The 23261-nt window shown below is 38.3% G+C and overlaps 1 protein-coding gene across 6 annotated transcripts in view; it reads right to left on the bottom strand.

Moving 5' to 3' along the window:
* Window positions 1–23261, bottom strand: part of pbx4 (pre-B-cell leukemia transcription factor 4) — a 41976-nt gene that overhangs the window by 16199 nt on the left and 2516 nt on the right. For 4 of the 6 annotated variants that reach the window (XM_084406998.1, XM_084406997.1, XM_084407002.1 and 1 more), the window contains exons 2-3: window positions 20178–20279; window positions 17101–17174 (exon numbers count right to left, since the gene is read on the bottom strand). In XM_084406998.1, coding sequence (XP_084263124.1) covers window positions 17101–17174; window positions 20178–20279 — 176 coding nt within the window. The remainder of the gene's footprint in view (window positions 1–17100; window positions 17175–20177; window positions 20280–23261) is intronic. The other 2 variants (XM_084407001.1, XM_084407000.1) reach the window with 1 other exon arrangement.

The following is a 23261-nucleotide window of genomic DNA, read 5'->3' as shown; positions in this document are numbered from 1 at the left end:
AATAAGATTGCATGCATTCATTTGACTCTTCCTGCTTAGGCTGTAAAACAAAAAACTAATTATATTTGATTATTTATTTTTTCATTTTTATTAAAAGCTTCAAACTCTGCATTTTCATTCTAGCAGTACATTTCAATAAATATATTTAAATGACTATTCTAATAAAACAAGAGAGAGAAAAACAAATCTGTTGACTTATTTCTATTCATTCTGGTAGTAAATTATTTCAATAATTATAATCAAACAAAAGAGAAAAATAAATCTGTTTTTGTATTTCTATTAAACTCTTCGTCATTCATTCTGGTGGTAAATTATTTCAATATTTATAAAACAAAAGAGAGAAAAGCAAATCTGTTGACAAATCTGTTTCTTTCTTTTTTTACTTTTTATAAAAAAAAACTCATTCTGGTGGTAAATTAGTTCAATAATTTAAATTATTAAAATAAAATAAAAGAGAGAAAAGCAAATCTGTTGACAAATCTATTTTTATTATAAAACAAAAGTAATAAAATAATATCTATCTATCTATCTATCTATCTATCTATCTATCTATCTATCTATCTATCTATCTATCTATCTATCTATCTATCTATCTATCTATCTATCTATCTATCTATCTATCTATCTACTCTTTGAACAGTATCATTAATTTTAGTGGTAAATTATTTCAATAATTATAAAAAATTTTGTAAGGCATTCTCAGAATTGCCACAAAGAGTGCTATAGTGCTCTGCCTCTCAGTTTTCCCTTTCACGTCAACCATTTTCAGGTCAGAGCAACAGTTTGAAAACAGATAGAAAAATAGTTAAACTAAAGACATGTTTACAGCTAGCTATCAATCACATTAGGTTTAATTGTACATATAATATGACAATACTGTCCTGAAGAGTTTAGGTTTGTTAAGTGCCATTGTAACAAAATGTACGCTTGTAATACGTGCTTGTGTAATGTGTCTGGCCAAAACTCAAAATGCACCTCTGTTGTCCTGGATTGTTACCCAGACTCACCGTGTGTGTGTGTGTGTGTGTGTGTGTGTGTGTGTGTGTAGTATAATGGGTGAGGGGAGGGTTGTTGTTTTTACGACCACAGCCCCACAATCAATAGAGTGAAATTTACCACCTCCCTAAAGAGTATCACCCACAATATCCATTACGAGCTCTGCCTCCAGCCGAATCCCTCAAGCATACAGCCTTTTCTTCAGCCTAATTATCTCAATTAAGCTGTGATTACTGATAATTACACAAATAACCCACAACATTCGGCACTAGATGATATGGACCCCTTTAAATTTCTAACAACCCTTTAATATTTCAATTTATTACCAACCTTGACTTTAAAACCCATAATAATGCATCCACGAACAACGTGGCGATTTCACTACGGCTGGATACGTTTTATAATAGCTCGGCGGTAAACGCTTACAGCTACATTCTGAATCCTCACCATATTAACCAGAAAAGCCACTGCATCTTAATGTTTGTACGGCTTTAAGAAGATTAATAAAGCCAGCCTGTTAAATCTTTCAATTAGCACACTTCATTAATACAAACACACCGCCATGCTAATGAGATAATGTACATTTTAATGCGCTGCATCTGTCCAAGTTGCACTAATATCCTTCCATTAAATTTATGAATGATCGACGCCAATGCGCGCCCCTCCCGTTCGAAGGGAGGAATTCCCTCATTTGTAAAGGATCGGTGAAAACCGTGCAGGCAGGAAAAAAAGCGCAAAGGGGCCGAGTGGAAAAAGCCAGCAGCCGTCCAGGCGTTAGCAGACAGAGCTGGCGAGTCGTATGAAATATTCAGAGCACCCAGCTGGGTTCGACTGCATACATAATCAGGCGCAGAACGCGGCCAGGTACGGCACAGGTGACGAGTTAAGCGCAGACAAAGGTATTGTGTTCACTGCTGGAAGCAGTACATTAATGCTGCCATTTTCTTTGCATTACTGGAGAAACAGTCCATCACGGCTGTGTTGGCTGCCTTTGCTCGGGCCTCGTCTGTCTTTTTCTCTGTACCTCTTAACGCATTCTCTCTCTCTCTCTCTCTCTCTCTCTCTCGTTCACCCACCCACCCTCCCTCCTCCTCTGGCTTGGGCCGCTCTCCCGTCATACCCCGCCTCCTTTTCTCTCCGTGCCCCCAGCCACCTCCCCCCATCCTCTGTTCTCCATTTCAGTCGAGTTCTCCATGTGAGCCGCAATCCCTCATGCTGTCAGCCCCCCCTCTACCACTCTCTGTAGACAGACAGGATTAGCATTTTAATTGCATCAGCTCCCTTGGGTATTCTCAGCCTTTCACTGGGAGAGCGCGAGGGAGCAGAAGGGGGGAAGAGAAGGTAAGGAGAGAAAAGAGGAGAATTGTGGGGGGAAAACTGCAAAAAGGAGTCACAGGAGGAGATAAAACAGCGAGGAGGAGAGCAGACAGAACGAGCAGGAGATGGGAAAAAATAGAGGGGGCAGGGAGGCCGAGACCGAGAACGAGAGAACGGGAAAGGAAGGGTTTGGACGAGTTGAAGATGATCGCGGTGGGCTGCAAACGAGTGTGGGGCGACACTTAGGAAATGACAACGCTCTGACCGCAACAGCCAATAAATCAAAAGGAGGAAGGCGAACACGACGGGGGAGGGATCAGTGCGCGCTGAAAAGCACGCCCACATGGACGCAAACAAACATGCTAACCTGAGAGCTAAGTGGGATGTAAATAAGGGGAATTTATCTTCAAAACAAAAACGACTGCAGTGCCATTAGTCGAAGTGAAATACGAGGGTCATTCCTGCTTTGCAATACGTTTGCAGGTCCACATCACAAGCGTGTCTTAATTTACAGTGCAAATATTCCATTTTATTCTTTCTCCAATCTATAAAAATATTATAATATTGTTTTATTAGTGTCAATTTATACACTACCATTCAAAAGTTGTTTTTAAAGAAATTAATTCTCAGCAAGGATGCATTCAATAGATCAAAAGAGTAAGTAAAAGACATTTATAAAGGTTACAAAAGAACCTTATCGTTTTTAAATCCATCATCAAAGGTATTTCCACAAAAATATTAAGCAGCACAACTGTTTTCAACATTGATAATAAGAAATGTTTATTAAGCATCAAAATCATCATATTAGAATGATTTCTGAAGGATCATGTGACACTGAGGACTGGATTAATGATGCTGAAAAATCAGCTTTGCATCACAGGAATGAATAACATTTAACAATATATTCAAATAGAAAACAGTTATTAAAAACAAGGAATGCAAAAAGTGCTGCGCGGGGTTGTACATTTATTATCCCGGTGCTCTTTTGGCATAGGGATGGTTCAAGCTCATAAAAATAACAATCCGAGGCACTTGAGTAAATTGTTTAGAAAAATATAAAAAGCCTTTATTCCTTCACGGTGTAGGTATTTTAAAAACAGGTGACAAGCAACGGCACACCAATGCGTTGCGGCTAATCAGCCTTCATCAATATTACGTTTTTTTTACTGTATTTTTAATAAAATAAATGCAGCCTTGGTGAGCATAAGAGCCAAAAACATTTTTTTTTTTAATACCATCTTACTGACGGTAGAGTACGTTTTTTTCCCCTGCCTCCTCAATATCCATTTTCATTTCATTACCTTTTGTAATATTCCTTTAACTGATGTTTTATGGTATTAGTTGGTGATAAAGTGACAAATCAACATAAAAATAAATACAAAATATAACTCAAGATGACTCCCTCACCCAAGCTCACTGTAAGACCCTCACATCTTGATTTGGTTATGCACTTCGTTCATTTATTAAGTGCATGAGCTTGACCAAAGCCCATTTCTGAAACTTATAGAAATGCTTCCTGAAATTATAACACATGCATATTAAACTTGGAGTTCAAATGGTGCTGCGTTACAGGAATAACAATCCGAGTAAATGTAGAGCTTTTTAAGCACATAAAAATGTAAGTCGCATTCCAACTTGCATTATGAAGACCTGCAGCTGTGTTGAGGGTAAAAGCTAGTAAAAGAGCCCACGACGAGCGCTAACGTTGGGAATCAGCGCTGAATAAACAACCTAAATAACAGGCTTACGGACAGCCAGTGCATAGTGCTGGTAAGCTATAAGGGTTAATTGTTCTGAGAAAATTGGCAAAATCACTTAAGCAACTTAACCTCCACACGCCACACGACCAGAGAGACGTTCATTTCCAGAAACCAAAAGAGATCGAACGTGACGACACTTCAGAGAATGTACAGTGTGGCGGGATTTGTGAAGGTTTCTCGGGAGAAACTACGAGAGGGCATCTTGAGTGAGTGCCAAGGTGGTATAAAGTTGCAAAATCCACCAGTATGTTCCTGTTGTAAGCAGCTCAGGTTAAGCAGCGTCTGCGGGGCCCATTTACTGGCGCCCAGTGGCGCGGCACCTGGTGGCTCGTCCTCTGACATGCGCAGACCTGCGTTCACGCCCTGTGAGGAGCGGCCATTGGTCAGCATCAACACAGGAGGATGTGATTAGGGTGTGAACAGCGCTCCTACCTTAGGCAAACACGGCGCCTGCTCCAACTTGTCATTTATCAGCTCTTAATTAACTCAACTAGCGTTTCATAGACCCAAGCGGCGGTACAACAGGCTTCGCTAGGCACGCAGGGACCGGTCAAACAAGATCACGCAGGTGAGAACACACACCATCCCACCTCCGCGAGCTCGACACGGTCAGGTGAAACATCGCACAGGGGACAAAAGAAGCCTCTGCGGATGACTTCACTCCGGGAGGAAGAGGAGGAGGAAGAAGGCTGTTGCTGTGGCGATTCGTCCTAGCGACACGCCCCCCTCTCGCGCGCTTTCCCTGGCTCATCAGCGCAGCTGCCTCCTGTGCTAATTAGCACCGCCTCTTAAGGAGCTCCTAAAGACCTTGTGAAAAATGAACGCTCATTTGAGAGGTCGTTAATTTGCACTGTTATGCAAATTAGGTGGCAATTAAGCAATAGATCAGAGGCGCAGCTCCCATTTATAACGAGCGAACGAGAAATATGACAGAGGCAAACAGGGCCGGGGAGAGTGGCGGCTGGCTGCACTGAGGGGGAGTGTAAACTAACCTTCGCCCACTGCAGCTCAGGCTGACAGACACACAGACAGAGCACTGCATTGTACCATGTGTGTACAGGTGAATGGCACAGCATGATCAAGTAAGACGACGAGACTGCCACAAGCTGCAGCGCTGGAGTCTGAAGCATTCATACTGCATCACCTAGTGCTCTTCATGCAACCATAAAACTACATTTTTAATGTAATCTTTGCCCTTTTATTATTTATAGGAAAGTGAAAAGAGGACAGGATATGTTGGAGAAGAAAGGGGGAGGGGGAGGAATAGGTAATGACGCAAACCAGATTGAAACTTCTGAGTTGTTTTACACATGTTATGAAGTTGCAAAGGTATTTTAGATGGTTGTTTACTGGCCCAAGTCAAAAGATCCTCAATGATAGTCTTAAATATGGTTTTTTTTCAGTGTACACTAGTGTTCAGAAGTTTGGGGTCAGTATGGTTTGTTTATGAAAGAAATTAATACTACATTCAATTGATCACGTCACAGTAAACACATAAATATTACAAAAGATTTCTATTTCAAAGAAATGCTGCTTTTGAACTTTCGACTCAAAGAATCCTGAAAAAAAATTCCCGCCAAAAAACAGCCTACAGTCTTACAACATTTACAAACTGAATCCGCAGGGCTGCCAACTCTCACGAATTCACTGTGAGACTCACGCAATTGTCACTTTTTACACGCTCTCACGTGTAAAAACAACCCGGCAGACAAGAAAGAAGGTTACTATTGATATGAAACATTATCAGCTCTCAGATTCTGCCAATTTAATTACTAAATTCAAACAATAAACACCGCTTTGGCGCTTGTAAATGTGACGTAACAGATCGCTGACAGATCTCGGTTCAAGCGGCACGTAAACCGATCATCTGTTACTCTTTACTACTAGTTAATAGTAAATAAACACGAATGATCAATAGGGAATTTGAAAGATACAGTTCAACTTACCGAAATGTAATAAAACCGATCGATCAGTAACGTTACGTTTACCTCAGGAAAGCCATTTAATGAGCATAGCACATTAGTTGGACTTAAAAAAAATTTATTTATTTATTTTTATAAAAGTATTTAGCTAAATATGATAACTATATTACATATTTACACACATATACATATATATATATATATATATATATATATATATATATTTACATATTATATAATACTATTTTACAATATTACTGGTTTACTGTATTTTGAACAAATAACGGTAGCCGTGGTGAGCATAAGAGACTTCTTTCCGAATTATTTAAAAAATAACTTGAGTCTAAGGATTTTCCCCACCCATTTTTATCGTAATGTTACACTGCTTACAAAAAGTAATAATCGCAACCAATATTGAAGGTATCATTCAAGTCTGCAGTGCAATTGGTTTAAGACATGTTACTCGTCAAAGGTTAATACTTGGGGTAAGTGGTTTGTTCAAATCCCTAACCCTACATTTGAGCCTTAGACACCCCCACTAACTAGCCGTGTGTCCATCTAGAGCGAGTTTGTATTAACACCTTCGCGTGAGACAAACAGATTATTGTAGCTTAACAAAAGGCCAATGCCTCAATCCAAATGGTATGCGTAGAAACTTGAAACTCCCTCCCTCGAGAGAAGCTTAAAGTGAAAGGAGCTCGGAGCAAACTCTGACAGATCACCCCTGCTCAAATCCCTTCTCCAGTGCTCTAGATTAGTCACAGACTGCAGTGAGGACCTCCACACAGGGATGGAAGCCTCCCATCAATTGTAATTAATCCTTAATTAGTCTGGATTAGGTGTAGGGCTCTGACTCTCTACACCCCACCAAAGCCACGCCAGCTAATGTAATCCAGCTGAGGCCACATTTACATATCTTTAATTAAAGAGACATGGGCTTCTTTCAAACACTGCTCTCTAGACCAGCACACTGAGGGACATCTCCATGAGTTTTGACACACCGCAGATAAATACGGCTGTCGCTCCTCTTTTGAGCGCTTAATCCCAACACAAATTTAGGATGTTTAATAGAGCGAAAACTACACTCTACTGAACTGAATTCTGATCCTAAAAGTTTAGAAAGTGGATGACAAAATGTGTCCACATGGTGCTTAAAAATAATAATGCAACATTTTTTGTTAGTATTATGAGACGTGGTCATAATTGTTTTGTATTATTTTGTGATAAAGATAAAACCATTCAAAATGCATTAAACATCTGATTGGAAATGGTTACGGATGAAACTGAATATTCATAAGAAATATTTAGTACACAGCAGTGGCTCTCAACCAGTGGAACACCTGGGCCTCAAAATGAGTTGAGTTGAGTTGAGTTTAAAAAAAAAAAAAACACACCCGCTAGGGGTGTAACTGTTCAAATTACAGTTTGGTTTTAGGGTCACGGTTTCGGTACGGTTCGGCATGTGCCATGTTCTGGGAAAAAAGTACTATTGTCAAATAAAAAAGAAAATAAGCAAATAATTTTCAGGGATCTAACAGTAGTTGTAAGGTACAGAACTTAAAGTAATCAAATGTAAAACAACATTGCATATAATCTTCACAGTAGAAATTAAATCAAGATTAATCTTTAAAGTTACAAAAGCTATTCAATCAAGAGCAGCGAGTGATTTCTTTGTCTTTGATTGTTCGATTAACATTAACGCGTAATATGCATGACGTCACCGTTTTCACAAATTCACATTTTTGTTGTTTACATGGAGACAGTAAAAGCATCGTTTCCAAAACACTGCACTTTGAATCTTCAAAAGCGTGAGTTTTTAGGCCCCCAAAACGTTGTTGCCGCGTAAATGAACGGCCAAGACGCATACAAAGTTGTCACGTAAACATACCCTGAGGCTTTCCGTGTGCTTCTCACAGCGCGTGCGAGTCCTCTTTTGTGTCCTCTTGCGCTTGAATGTTTAAATTGGAAAGGCTTAAATGAGTTTAGTTTAAACACCGTTAACAATGTGTGATGTTCAGGTCTCACCTGCGCAAGTGCTAATTCAAAAACCAGCGTAAATGACTGGTGACATTAAAGCATATGGCAATCGCATTGAACTCATTTTTAGGGGAAGCCAGAATGCGTATCCATCGATAGAAAACTGTGTTTTACGTGTTATTTTCAACAAACCATAATATAAATGTGTGTGCGTCGTCAGATTTGAGATGAACCGCAGAACAAGTGTGTCGAACCGTGGGTGGAGAAAGGTATGGTTTGATTTACACCCCTAATATATACACACACATACATATACATATACATATAAAATTGTATTCAAGTAAAGGGTATATAATAGGGGTGTGACTCTCGTGATATTGAAACGTGATGATATTTCTCATTGAGGTGAAAAGCTGTCAATCCATGAACCGCATTGTTAGATCGCTTTTTAAGGCAATGCAATATATTAAAACAATTTAAATCATAATATGGCATAGTGCTATCATTTATAAGCCTACACTAGCAGGAGAACACATCAGTATGTTTCTAAATATGCAAAATGTTGTTCATTGAAATTTGAAAATAAACGTTTAAACCCTCGCTCTGAGTTGCATGTTTTGATGTCCACATGTTTTTGTTCAAGGAATAACTGTGCCTGAAGCATTTCAATCATTAAGAAGTGGCCAAATATTAAAGATTAAGTGGACATTTGAATCAAATGTTGTTTGGCCAATATTAAACAAATATATGGTCCAAGCAAAGGGTTAAACAAAGGGTTGTTAAGTGTAACAACAACTAACACCAGGCTGTTGGCACCCTTTGCAGGCATATGTTATAATACGTAATGTATAGTCTACAAGTTGATTGTTTTTAATAATTATGTGTATTACAACAGTGCTGTTCAATAAAACCATAAAATCACTTGCTTTTGATACTTTATTTAAACCAATTATTGTCTCATTTTTATTATATATGCATTTCAGGTCATTTTAAAGGCTGCTTGGGTCTATTTTTATAACCACAAAAAAAAAAAAAACTATAATAATTGAATTACATGATTACCAAAATAATCATTAGTGACAGCCCTAGATTAATTAAATGATAAGTAAAATGTGCCTGCGTTTTTTTTTTTTTTTTTGCGTTTTGTGACTATCAGACGAATATAAGACTTTCCAGTCATATTTTCTCATTAAAGATTTCTTAAATATAGTGTTTCTTAAAAATATCACCTCGTTCTCATGAACCCAATACTGTGCATCGTCTCGTGAGCCAAGCGTATCGTCCAGTAAATCACAAAGTTTTGGAAAAGCAATGGGGCCTTTGAATACTGTTGTGAACAATGGTAGGCACTGGAGTCAAAAAGGTTGAGAACCACTGGTCTATAATGCTAATGCTTCATATGATTTCCCCCCGCATTTACATCTATGGGCACTGACGTCAGCAGAAATGTTGCTGCAGACACATGCAAATTGCAAAGCATAAAATTACTGCATTTTGATGAAATGAGAACATCACATACTGATGAATTGTGCACAATAGGACCAGGCACAATCATTTAGTAAATAGGGTCAATTAAGATTTCATGTCATCTTCAAATTGCATTTTCCAATAAATTAAACTATTAGAGCAGAGGAAGTACTTGGCTGATCAACTCAAAGGGCCTGGACGCATTTTAAACGTTTCCTTGCATTCACAAGTGCGCCATCCAATTTTGCTTGTCCAGCCCTGAGAAAAGGCTCGATTCCTCGAGGAACAACGTAATGAGAGGAAAGACGCTCAGCCCACACAGCATTAGGACAGAGCCGAGTGTTCGGGGTGACGCTCTCTCCCCCCCCACCATTCTGGACCTTGTGATGGGGGGGAAGGGGGGCGCCTGTCAGGGCCAGGGGTCTGTGTGATATTAGCCGTCTGCCAATCCGGCGTGGGGAATGGACACAGAGTAATTACTGCTGCTCTTACTGCCTCATCAATCTCTCTCTATCGCTGTCTCTCTCTCTCTCCCCCCTCTCTCCCCCCTTCACACTCTATCTTTCTCACTCCTAGAACAGAGGAGAGAAAAACAGATTGAGTGACAGAGCGCCACACAAGAAATGTCGAATGAAATGGAGGGGACAACCAAATGATGATTAGGGGTGCACGATATATCGGCCGCCGATATAATATCGGCCGATATGGTCATTTTTTTACACATCGGTATCGTTCCGATGTCAAAATAGGGCCGATGTGAACAGGCCGATATTTGACGTGAAGTTGAAGATGAAGTTGAGGACTCGCGATCTTAGCAGTAGTGAACAGCCTGAGAGAAATACACATTTCATACAGATGACATAAGCATAGAACAGTCTATTTTCTTTCGTTTTGAATTGTTCTGTTTAAAAATAGATGTTTCAAGCTTTCTATATATGTCTTAGGTTTGTGAGGCAGGTAGGTTTCGGTTCATTTGAGACGCGCTTCAGTTCACGCGCCGTTGCCTCCATGTCCTGATTAAATATTTTCTAATATTTACTTCTTATTTATTTTTGATGAAACATTGATCAAAATTAAGATACAATTAATACAAAACGAAATTAAATTTAAAGACAGGCTTTGTGCTTTCTGTTTGAGGTCTCTGTGAAAGTTTTAAAGCGGTCTTTAGTGCCGCGTTCAGACGTGCATAACAGAGAACTTTCCCTTCAGTAACATTGTTAAAGCAGTTATGTTTTTTCCCTCTTCATGACACATTTTTGATTGATCGTTTTTTGACTCGTAGATATTTGAATATATTGCATGATATTTGATACCGGTTCGAATTAGATTTTTCTCAAAAGTGAGGGCACGTGTGATTTGTGGATTACTGATAAGCGCGAGTGGAGAAACAGGCGTTTATTTATTCATTCTCAGTGTTGAGAAACGTAGCCTTCATGTGTTACGTTATTGTGTTAATAATAACTAAAGTAGCCTACCTAATTATGTTACATATTTATTTTGTATGAAAACTAGCGCGTTCGTTACTTATGGATTAAAAAGTAGGCTACCGTTGTATCAGTGCTGCGCGAGCTCTCCCTCACAAACACGGACGCGCGCACACAGTGAGAGAAGATAATTAAAATGAAAAATTGACGGGCTAAGTTTAAATTTTGTTCTTGCTTGTTTGTTTTTTTCTATCAAAATGTCAGAAAGCATTTTGTATTATCCATTCGTGTTTTTAAAATTCGTTAAATGACGGACGTTTTACTGTTAACACATATGTCGGATTCGTCTAGCCTACTTGTTATTATTTTTAGAATAAGTGATTCGTTATGCTATTATTGGACTCCTGTCTATTCATTGTCAACTGTTAACATTTATTCAGCTAATGCCTGTCCTGTTTAAAATGCGCAATGTTCAAAGGCAAAGACAGCACGTCACAAATAGAAGTCCTTTTCCCTGTGGTATTTAGTATCATATTTGGATATTGGAATAATAAATTAAGTAGCCTATCTTAATTGTACACAATGTTCCTGTTTTTTTTTTTTTTCTGTTTTCTAAGGGTTTCTTAATTTTAGACAAGTTGACCAGCACACATTATATGCAATGCAATATAATGCATGTGTGTTGTATGTGTGACATATTTTGCAATGCATACAGGTAAAGGTGCCCAATATCAGTCATTTCTAAAGTAAAAAAAAAAAAAAAAGTGTTTTGGAAAATAGCTCTTTATTTGATAATCATTAAAATTTGTTTTCTATACAGAGATATCGACATCGGTAAATATCGGTATCGGCCATAACAGCAATATTAATATCGGTTATCGGTATCGGCCACAATTTTCACATCGGTGCATCCCTAATGATGATGTTCGGGATGCTAGTTTTATACGTTTGGCTGCTATAAATATGTTGAAAATAGTCAATTTTGCTGTTAATTCTGAGGCCAGGTTGAACGCTTTAGTCACGGCGCACAAACGTTTAGTTTGTTAGAGTAACGGTTCGTCTGAGTTCATCTCTATTGCAGTTTATTTAAGTTGTAAAAAGTCTCACACTCCACTGGCTCTTTTACCCACAGGCCTGCAGGCTCTGCCTCGTAAAACGAGTCTGAGATTTCCAACAACTCATAAAATTTTACAAGAGGGTTCAAATTAAGGTCTTTCAAAAATGAATGATAATTAAAAAGCCTTAATTAGGTCTTTGACCGACCAGACTAAGAAACTGGAGCTATGTAGATCATGCAGGCTGGTTATAAACCATTTTTCAGAACCAGATGAGCTCGTTCTAGCACTACATGCATCTACATGGAAACCATCTACAAGTTTTACACAATAGCCTGATGGCAAAGTTTTTCAATACTTGGAAAGGCATTTGTTGGTGCCAAACTGTTTGAGCACTTTGAATAATTTGCTACTTAAACTGACAGGATAAGTTACCAATCAAGCCAATCTTAACTAAACTTCACCTGACATCTCCAAATCATGTATCATGTAAAATACCACTAAGGCAAGTTTATATGTTTGACCAGTGGCCGGTTGGAATTTAAAACTTTTCTTATGACCACTCTTATGTGGTGTAGTTGCTAGTTATTAGAAGAAAGAAAACTACAAGTAAAATTGTAAAAAAGTACTACAAGAGACCAGAAACGATCATTTCATGGAAACTGGAACTATATGGGAAACGCATCATAACTCACCAGTGCACTGGAGAGATACTGGACATTTTGTCCTTTTAAAGCCTATTAGACATGGTTTTATAAACCATTAACCACATTCAGACATTAAAAAAATAAAACTCATATTTAATTCATGCAGTGCTAGGTTTATTTGAGGCCACTGCATTCTTAGTCCTGCCGAATCATGTATTTGTTTCTGGGATTTTAATAGCAGAAACGCACTAAGAGTAAAGTTGACCTGGCCGGTTCTTCTGGTAGGTACTCTACAAACATCACGTGACTTCACTATTATGAGCTATTAGCAAGGGAGTTAACAGCTGTGGAAATGCCAAAGAGATTCAACCATAAACCTTCTGCAACATGAATTCAGAATTCAACATTTGAAGCTCTCTGTCTGAACAGAATGGTACAGTTCGGTTCAATATGTACCTCAACAGTAAGTGAAGGACACAAAAGAAAGTGCATGTGGGTGGTGTGGTAACCTGCAGTCTTGACATGATACATTTAATCTAAAACTGTTCTGAAGGTCTTTTTTTTTCTGTTAATAATTGATCATGTAATTTTTTGACATTATATTGAGAGAGGACATGAAATATTTGTCCCTTTAAGAAATATTGTTTACACAAAAGCACTATGTAAGGGAACTGCAAAAAAAAAAAAAACGTTCCCCTTTGTACGTACATTAGGATCTGAGACCACTAGTTAAAATTGTTCTATTTTTTTTATTCGGTTATATGATCTATAATCAAAAAGTTAATTTGGCAAATTAACATTTCAGAATGCCTTTGTATCCTGTGGAAGTTTGGGTAAAACCTGGTGTTATCTGCAGTAACCTGACAATGATCAAAAGAGCATCTTGTGCTTCAACACATCAATAATCACAAATGTTTTTTTTTTTTTACTTTAATTTGCGGCTGAAACAACTGTTTGAATCTCATAATTTCACTGTGGTTTATTACCCATTGTTATATACATTTTAACCTAAAACCTTAATGGTGAAAAAAATAAAATAATAAACTGTTCATGTACATGTTTCTTGTCAACTACCTATAATTTTATTGGCCACGCTTCATTTACAATTCAAAAACCTGTAAAAACAGAACGTACAAAAGCTTGTGACCTCTGCGATGAGCTGGATCCAGAACAAAAGTCAGGGTGACGGAAAGGGTGAGAATCAACTTGCTGCAACCATTTTTCTTTTTTTTAAGCCGATGGGGGAGGGACAAGACCGAAGAGACAATTGGCTCTGAAACCTCATCTCTCGCTCTTAATTTGTTTCTAAGGAGATTAATTAACAAATCTTACATTTCACGCACATGAAGTTTATGTTAAACAGATGGGAATATTCGGGTTAGGGGGGGTTAGTGTGACTTGCATTTGAGCAGAACATTTCCTTAACAATAAAAAACAATCTTCCCAACTGCAGCAGCACTCCGAGGAATTCAATGCCCCTCCCCCACTCTTCCCTAACCCTCCCCTCCACCTCCATTACCATATCAAAGCCCCGAGTTCAGAGCAAGACTTCTCTTTCAAGAATGGAAGCAAGGCATCGGGAGGGAGGAGGAGGAGGAGAGGACAAGACCGCAGCGGCAGGGAAAGGCCTGAGCTCCAGCTCGCTTTTATCCCTGCTGTTCGGTGTAGGACAGAGAGAGAGTGAGACAGAGGCAGACACACCGAGACTGTAGAAAACAGATGTAAAGACTACTGATCAGCACTACAATCATGTGCAGTAGAGGAGGCTGCCTTCTTTAATTCACATTCCAGAGGCACGAGATAAAAGCAGCGGGGAGTCTTGGAGAAAAACAGTGCAGGTATAATATATAATATATATATATATACACACACACACACACGGAGCTGGGAAGGAGGTGGGGGACATGCTGATCACCATGATGGACACCATCCACCACACTAGTACACTCAGAGGCCTGTTTAGACAAAGTCCAAGCAGATTTTATAGCAAAACAATACATCTCTTCGAACTCCATCGCACAGAGTGTGACATACTGGACTGCGACAACCCTGTGCTTTTATTCTAATGCAAAACTGACTTTAGTAAATGTTTCGATCTCGCCGATCACTCAATACCATAGATAAGAACCGTAAGGAATCACATTCTACCTAACGTTTATGGTTTCTTCCCCATTTTACTGTTGCACAAAACAAAACAAAAATTCATCAAAACGCATACAGCGAATAAGACTAAGCATTATTCCTATTGTAATACAAGAACGTTATGTTCACAAAATTGTTGCCATCGATTTTGGATACAAGATTCCTTAATTTTCCAAATGTTTTGGTTTCCATTAAATTACATTTATTTAAAGATTCGCCAGTGAACAGAAGCACAAGAAATGCTTCAAGAGTATTTTTGAACTTCATGGGATCAATGTAGAACAGTTTTTCATTATGAAAACCATTTGGCTTCATTTTTAAATAAATAAAAATCATAGATATAACTTTTTGTACATAGATTTAGAATTTTTTATTGGTACCTCACATTTAAATTAAAAATGTATCCAATTTATCCATAGATTTGATTTAGTTTACGGTTTTATTTATTGTTCTATTTGACTGCAGAAGACAGTTTAATAGGTCTCGAAAAAAAAAAAAAAATCTCATTTAATTAAAAAAATAATCATTTAATTTAAGGAAAAAAAAATAGAAAAAAAAAAATACACAAAATAAATTAAGTTTTTCAGGTACAGTAGCCGAGGATTATTTAACATGTCTTAAGAAATACTACAGAAATTGAATCAAATGTAAAAAATAAAATAGTAGTCTTCACTAGATGGAATATAAATTGAGTCTTTACTGTTAAATATAAATGTATTCATAATGAAGATACAAAAGTGATTCATCAAAAACATTTTTTCTGTTTTATTTTTAATTTTTATTAAAACAGTCAGCAACAGTTTAATAGGCTGCTGTCCCTTTAAGAACGAATGCACAGATCTAATATAATGTTACACATCTGATTTGCTCCCAACTGTGTGTTCACGTAGGACATAACAGACTGCATTTATGTCAATACTTCACACGGTGTGCATTTTTACATAATCATTTGTGTATTTGACCATTTAAGCACAATAAGCTGTGAAAGAGAACTGAACTCGGGATCACGTGCATCTTTGGCTGTGTCCGAAGTCTTTTTTCACACTCTAAGCAATCATTAACTTTAAGCAGCACTGCGAGTTTAAAGAAGTCTAACACAGAAAATCTATTTTTTTTTATTTGTGAATCGATGCGAATCGGCAGAAGATAGAATCGCAATTCATATGTGAACTGATTTTCCCCCCACCCCTAATAGATTTCAGACAAGATATTACTCTTATAAAATATATGTTAAATGTATATAACATAAAAAAACATTTAATTGAATTGAGGTTTCCATTATTTATTGCAAAGTTTTGGTGCAAAAAGAATAATTTTGTCGCAATGAAACTGCCATAAACAAGCCTTAAACGCAAAATCACGGCTCAGATCAGACAGTAATGGCCTTGTTCCTGTCATCTAGTAAATCAGCTCATTTACGCCGAAGTCTTCAGGGTAAAACACGAATTCTAGATTAAGTTTGGCGATAACCGAAGTGATATATGGAAAAATTCTGACCATTAACTTCGCCTGTCTGCACTGCCGACAACACCTTCCATTTAGTGCTGCATTTCTCCCCGGCCCTTTCTCCACTGGCAGGCTAAATGTGAAAATCAAAGTGAATGACATTAGGTAAATAAGACAGCAGGTTGCCTTGGCAACAGGGACAACCCCCAATACCCATTCCTCTAGCCTACCCTTTACTTGCATCCAATTATAGGAAAGTAAGACTGGGTTATTGACAGATTGCCACAAACAGACCGTTGCACATCATTTTTGCACTGTAATTCCACATGAGCATGCTTGTTACAGAACCTGAGATGGATTCAAGCTGCAGGATATGACAGGAAAGAAACGAGAGAAACCATGGCACAAAGACAACGCCAACACCTCCATAAATATTTAATCATTTGTCAGCCTCTCGTTTGAGCAGAGAAAGCTGCAGATCTGCCAGAAAACTGACCACTGTGGATCTTCGAGTTGAGATGCGAGAGCCGTTACCTGTTTGGACTGGGATGGATTGTGTGGATGGGGTTCACAATGAGAAATGTAACAAAGCAACAATGAGAGTGAAGCAAATACACTTGTTGCTAGTTCAAAGCTTTGAAATGCATTCAGGTGAGATTTCACACATTGTAAACATTGAATCCATTGCTATGACACTTAATGATTGCAGTGGGCCATACGATAAGACACCTGGAAAGCCCAGAGGAACCCTACTGATGCAAAAAAAAAAAAAAGAGCACGGGGACTCAATAAATTCAGACTGATGATTATTAAACACCTGTCTCTGCATATGGTCAATGCAGAATCAATAGTGTAATGAAAAAGATCTCCTCGAAATGTGGGAGCGCGGCTTGAAGACACAAACCTGCACAGAAGTTCTGCATTGGCAGAGCAAGTGAACGACTTACCAGTTTTTTCTTTGATCTCGCATAAAACACTGAAGAGAGCCGGCTTCATCCTGTGGCAGTTCAGTGCGTGTTTTCTGGAAGAGAGAAGGAAAGCGTTAGCGAGAGACTGATTATTTTTCATTTCAAACAGTGAAAGACCGACGTATCGATCAGTATTTGGCCATTTTAAGTTTATTGGCATCTGTCGAACGCTGTGCCCAATTAACAAATTGCCCTTCTGTCCGTTTTGAAATCTACCAATGGCCTCGTCAATAAGAAATAACTCCGTAGAGGGAAATTCAAGGCCAATGATAGAGCCATTTATTTACATACTTTGTGTGTGTTATTTTAGTGCCCGATTGGCTAAATAAATTATTCAAATAAGGTCATGGCACAAATGCTTCCACAAAAATGTTCCAAATACAATTTGCAAAATGCAGTTCCCCATCTTCTACCACAATCTTCTCAACAGACATGCGTCTACAACACTTGTCTTGATACATGGCCAGTTATAATGCCACGATCAATAGAAAACATACACAAATCCATTTACCGATTGCATTTTGCACCTTATTAATGTATGTTTTTGAATTAGCCCAATAATGGCTTCACATTTTTGTGAATTTTGAGTATATATATATATCATACAATATAAGTGTTCATCTCATTCGCCATCCTTTTTACGTATTTCATCGACTCTGCTCTTTAGCTATTGGTTGAGCATTGTTTTTAAAACGCCAACCATGTAAGTCTCCTTTTTAGAGAATCATTAATGATTGATTCTTCAAAGTCTCAATTTAAAGCACACGTCGTTTCCCTGCCAAACACACCAGAGGATTTACGGTAATTGAAGACATACCAACAACCTTTAACATTCGCAGCAGAATATGATCACAATCACAGGTGCAAACATCTACTCAAGAATCAATCAAGATGTAATGGACACACTAAAACTCAAGTCTTTTAAAAAGCTCGGTGTCTGTAGATTGAGAAGATACAGCAGCAGTCTTGGCTCACTCTAGCTAAATGAGTAACTGACACATGGTCCTCATTTGTCTTCAGGGAAAAGCATTCCACCCTTTAATGGTATTATCCAGCCCTTTTTACACCCCGAACGTGCTTAATTTATCGAGCAGGTCTGGAGAATATCAAAACAAGTGAGGACCCTCTGTCTCGCAGAGGAAACATTCTTCTCAAAGCCAGAATCATATGTGCTAAATCCAATCATCGATCATTTCAGGGCAGTCTCCCATCAGCAAACTTTATTTCCAGGCTCGGTGAGCTCTGATGCCTGGGAAGCTTATCTACACGCAGCCAGATTTCAGCGCTACTGTATTAGAGAGCAGATGAAGCATGCTTTCCAGGAGCATCGTTAACCCCTAACAAATGCCAATAATCGACGTGTTCTCGTTAAAACCGTCCAACTAACAGCTGGGATTAACATGAGCAAAGCAAACTGATAAACCCACAAATCATGTGGCATGCAGCCACTTCAAAATACTCTCAGCATTGCATATCAAAAAATGCACTGCATTTCGTAAAAATATGACGCTACAAAGCACTAACCTGAATAATCTTTTATGAGAAAGTCCTAAACTGAACACCACAACACTCGCTACCTAATATTGCAGTTGGCCGCAACTAAACAAAGTTAGAACGTTTCCCTTTTGCTCCGAGGCAAACAGATAACGTGGGAAATCCCAAAAAAAGATTGTTTTTTTTTGTGGATGAGGCCTTAAGCTGATGACACACAGTGCAACTCGTTGGGTAATTTTGTTGGAAATGGGCAACGGCACTAGCTTGGGCAATGCTGAATCGGTTACTGTTGATTAGTTAGCTTGTCTTATCACATTGCCTACTTTCCAATTGTCTTGTGTATCGTCCAACTTGAAGTAAATCTGAAGTTTGCTCAGCTTCCAAGACTTCATTCGCCGCCTAAAATGTTCTTTGTTGGCTTTGATGTGTTCACGCCCAAAAATTTCAGGAATGTAGAATTCAATGCAAGAGGAACAAACATTTAAAAGACATGAGATGGCAAAAATAGATCGCTGCGTCTTATTGTAGGTTATTTCTTTGTGCAAATATGAGCAAGACAAATACAGGAACATCAAGGAATGACAACTGATAGTACAAACAGAAACCTAAACTCGTGTCAATGGGATGATGGGTGATCATGAAAAGACTTAACTGATGCAACCAAAATCTTTCCTGGGATGTGACATGGGGATGGAGATTTGTTTTAATCAATTGTATGAATGTGTGAGGTCTGTGGTGGTTAACAGCGTTTGGTTCACTTGGCCTGAGAGTGGGTGAATATGTGTGGCTTTCATACACACTAATCTTAAAACGAAAACCATCTCATGAGGTGTTTTGAGTTTGCTTTACTTAAAGTGTCCATCGCTTATAAAGCGCAATGTGAGCGCAAAGCGCTTCAGGTTCACTTTACCTTCTCATGCACATAATCAGAAATATTTTGGCCATTAAAGGTTACTATACAAAGAGAATGATGACATGCAATGAAACAAACAAGGAGATAAGTCACTTATTCTCATTTCTAGAGATAACGAGGGGCATCTTTTAAATCTTATTGTCAAATAAACAGAAAAAGAAAGGTTTTAGTTTAGATTCCTGTGAAAATGTAGGCATAATCTGAGCTGCCTTACGTTCTAAGTGAATATAATATTATTAAATGTAAATTTAATTTATAATAAATAAAATATAATTGTTTTGATATAATCAAATTGATTAGCCTGTTATAAAATATAATGAAAAAAAGAATAAAAATTCAAGTGGTTATTGAACAGTAGACTAATCACAACTAAAACAGCCCCGACTAAAAGCCCATTTTTAGGGCCAGGGACAATGTGAATGCAAAAAAGAACTTGATTCACATTTTGGTCTATTCAAAGGGGTCTGAATTGGGTTCTTTAAAGAAGGAATTGCATAATAAAAAAAAAAAAAAAAAAAAAAAGTTTAGCCCCACAGAGATTGAAGTGCTTCTTTAACTGTATGAGAGTGCATTTTTCTCTTTGTCATCAACATGGAGGGGATGATGGGGGAGAGAAGAGGAGGGGGTGCTCATGCGCTCCTGTACTGACCTGTGCTGGAAGTTGAGCGGCAGGGCACACCCTGCTGTGCTCCCCCCCAGCTCCCCCTCCCTCTGTGGGGTCCACTGCGCCGGTGCCTCCTCTGGCCAGCATCTGGACACAGGGCAACAGGGTGAGAGGCTGAGGGCGGCAGGCACAGACAGCGCTGGCATCTGCCCCCACCGTCCCGATGACATCTGACCCCATACACCCCTTAAACTGGGACCAGAGACCCCCCACAGTAAATAATGCAGATCAAGAGAAGAATAGAAAACAGAAATCAAGTACTTGTGGCACATGATAATGGAATCAGAACAAGTCTGATTTTTGCCAAAAAATGTTCAAGATGTCGAAAGAAAAACCTGGGTAACAAAACAGTAACTAGTGAGTGCAAAGTAAAAGAAATCGCAGAAATCTCACATCTATAAATAACACAAACCTACTTAATGAATTAGGACGTATGCATGCAAGTGCTTTTATAGCGATATAAATGCTTAACTTGCTCTTTTCTGATTGATGTAATCTAGTCAATCAATTCAATTGACCTTATCTACCAATGCAAAGCAAGTCTTGTGCATTACATTTATTTTTGAACATGCAATGAATAAGCAATCCAGACAGAACCACGTATCTTTGCTTTCTGAGCAAAGCACGTGCCTCCACTCAGCAAATAATGCAGGTTTGGGACACATTAAACTAATTAATTTAAGAGGCATTGTGATGAGCCACAAATCTATTTAATGAGATACCACAACCATGCATATTTCATTAGTATCAAATAAAGGAAATCTGTTTATAAAAGAGATGAAAAAAAAAAAAAGAAAGAAAGCAATATGTCTTATAATGTGCAAGATTGCTGACCGCACTAGGTACAATCTCTCTGAAGCCGAGTAAAGCTCTCCACTCCGCAAATGAAGCTGGCTTATCTGCCCTAAAACCATCCCGCACTTGACAAAATAATAATGCATATTTCTCTCAGGTATCCGAACTATTTCAGGCCTGTGCGGAAGCACCGAAGGGCTTTTTCGCTTCATAACTGAAGGTGGCAAGGGCTTATACTCAAGAATAACTGTAGAATATCAGCGACAGAGAAGAAGTGACTAAAGAGAAAATGCATTTACGTCCATCACTAACCATATCTTGCATTATGCTTAAAGGAATAGTTCACCAAAAAAAAAAAGTTTCTGTCATTTACTCACCCTCATGTCAATGAGATGCTTTGAATAATGTTTTTTTTACACCGCCTTTTTCCATACGATTGAAAAACGTTCCCTTTTCCCCCAGCTCTCAAATTTGATTCTGCATATTTAAACGTGCCATTTCATGACCAGCTATGAAAGACAAGAATTAACGGAGTTTGGCATCGTTAACATGACACATGCTGTGACAAATCTTCATGCCAGTTTGAAGATGCAGAGGTTCCAGATTTGAGAACATTCTTGCAATTTACCTTTTAGAGATAGGATAGCATCTGCATAGATTAAGGAGGCATTTCTACCTAATTTCTAGTTTAAAAAAAAAACGATTTTGTCATCTTTATTGTTGGGTACGATCCTTGCAAAAAAAAAAAAAAAAAATACTCTCAAATTGGACATTTTCAGACTCCCCTCAATACAATAATTGGTTGAATGAAATGTTTTATGTTATACGAATGGAGGGTTTTCCTTCTTTTGAGCCTAACTTTCAGGCCTACATTGTCAATTTCAAAATAATGTACCTTTGTTTTGTATATGGTAAAAACTTGGCGTGGGACAAAATATTGATAGGGCGATATATCGCTGTCCTTCTCTGTGCGAATGCGATGCGAGAATCGATACGCTGGCGCCAAATATCGATATTTTAATTAATAAAATAATAGATTTATGGCGCTCAACACATGAATGAGGGAAACGTGAACATAAGTTAACTAGCCTAAGAAAGAGAGTTTTTAACGGGATGGCGGACAGCAGTGCGAGTAAAATAATAGATGCTCCAGCCACATTTAACGCACTTCAGCTTTTATACCCTTGATGGGACAAACATGTTGTAAATAGACATCTTTGACGCTCTTTACCGAGCACTTACACAGATGCACACGGGAGCGTTTGCACATTTTGTTGGTAGATTTTTAAATGTACCAGGTTTATATAAAACGATAAGTCGACAAGCAGGTAAAGGTGTAAGTTTACACACAAAGAAACGTTTAAGCTTCTCAAAAGTATAAGCATAAAACGTTTAATTTACTTAACGTTGTTAAATTTAATTTACGGACTGAAATACTTTCTGGACTTAAAGAGAGAAAACCTGCACTTAACCTTTTCACAGGCATTATGTTCTTATAGTTAGACAGAATATCGGTATCGCGAGCCATGTATCGTATCGTGAGGTACCCTGTGATTCCCACCCCAAGTCAAAACTTAGACAATTATATTTTTGGCTTTAATAAAAACCATTTAATTTGGATGTTATTACAAGAAGTGTCGTTTTTAGGCATCCGTGACCATTTTGGAGAGTTTGAAATCTCGGTCTGGTCCTCACACAAAGCAATATGACTTCATGAGACTTCAAGATAGAGCACAGGTCATAGACAACTTTTATTATACTTTATCATTTTTTTGAGCTTGATGGTCACCCCGTTCACTTTCATTTCTTTGAAAAAAGCAGCCAGGACACTCAGCAAAATGAAAAAGTAATTTTTAGGTGAACAATTCCCTATTCCTTAAGACTGCTGATTGCTTATCTTCAACCAAATACCTAAAAACCCTCTTAAAACAGTCACGCACACCATCATCATTCAACTCATCAGTCTTTCGTATAAGGGAAACAAAGTCACTACACAATATCACCCGAGAAATGCGGTATAGATATAAAGGCAATTTCGCTGGGTTTATAAGTTGCTCGAGTAGCGACCCTCCATCTCATTAATAGAAACTCAATTTGTGGACAGCTGCACACGCGCACGCATTATAGGAGAATTGATTGCGCCCAACACACAATGAAAAGGATGAACACCAGGGAGGAGGAGGAGGGTAAAAGAGAAGTGAATTAATTAAGAGAACCAGGTGGTCAAATGGCTTGGTGGAAAATCACAAGCTAATGACACATCACAAGGCATAC

Source organism: Rutilus rutilus, assembly GCF_951802725.1.
Source record: "Rutilus rutilus genome assembly, chromosome: 1".
In the NCBI taxonomy this organism is placed as follows: domain Eukaryota; kingdom Metazoa; phylum Chordata; class Actinopteri; order Cypriniformes; family Leuciscidae; genus Rutilus; species Rutilus rutilus.
The sequence above is the reverse complement of the archived record's forward strand: the minus strand, read 5'-3'. Positions and strand labels throughout refer to the sequence as shown.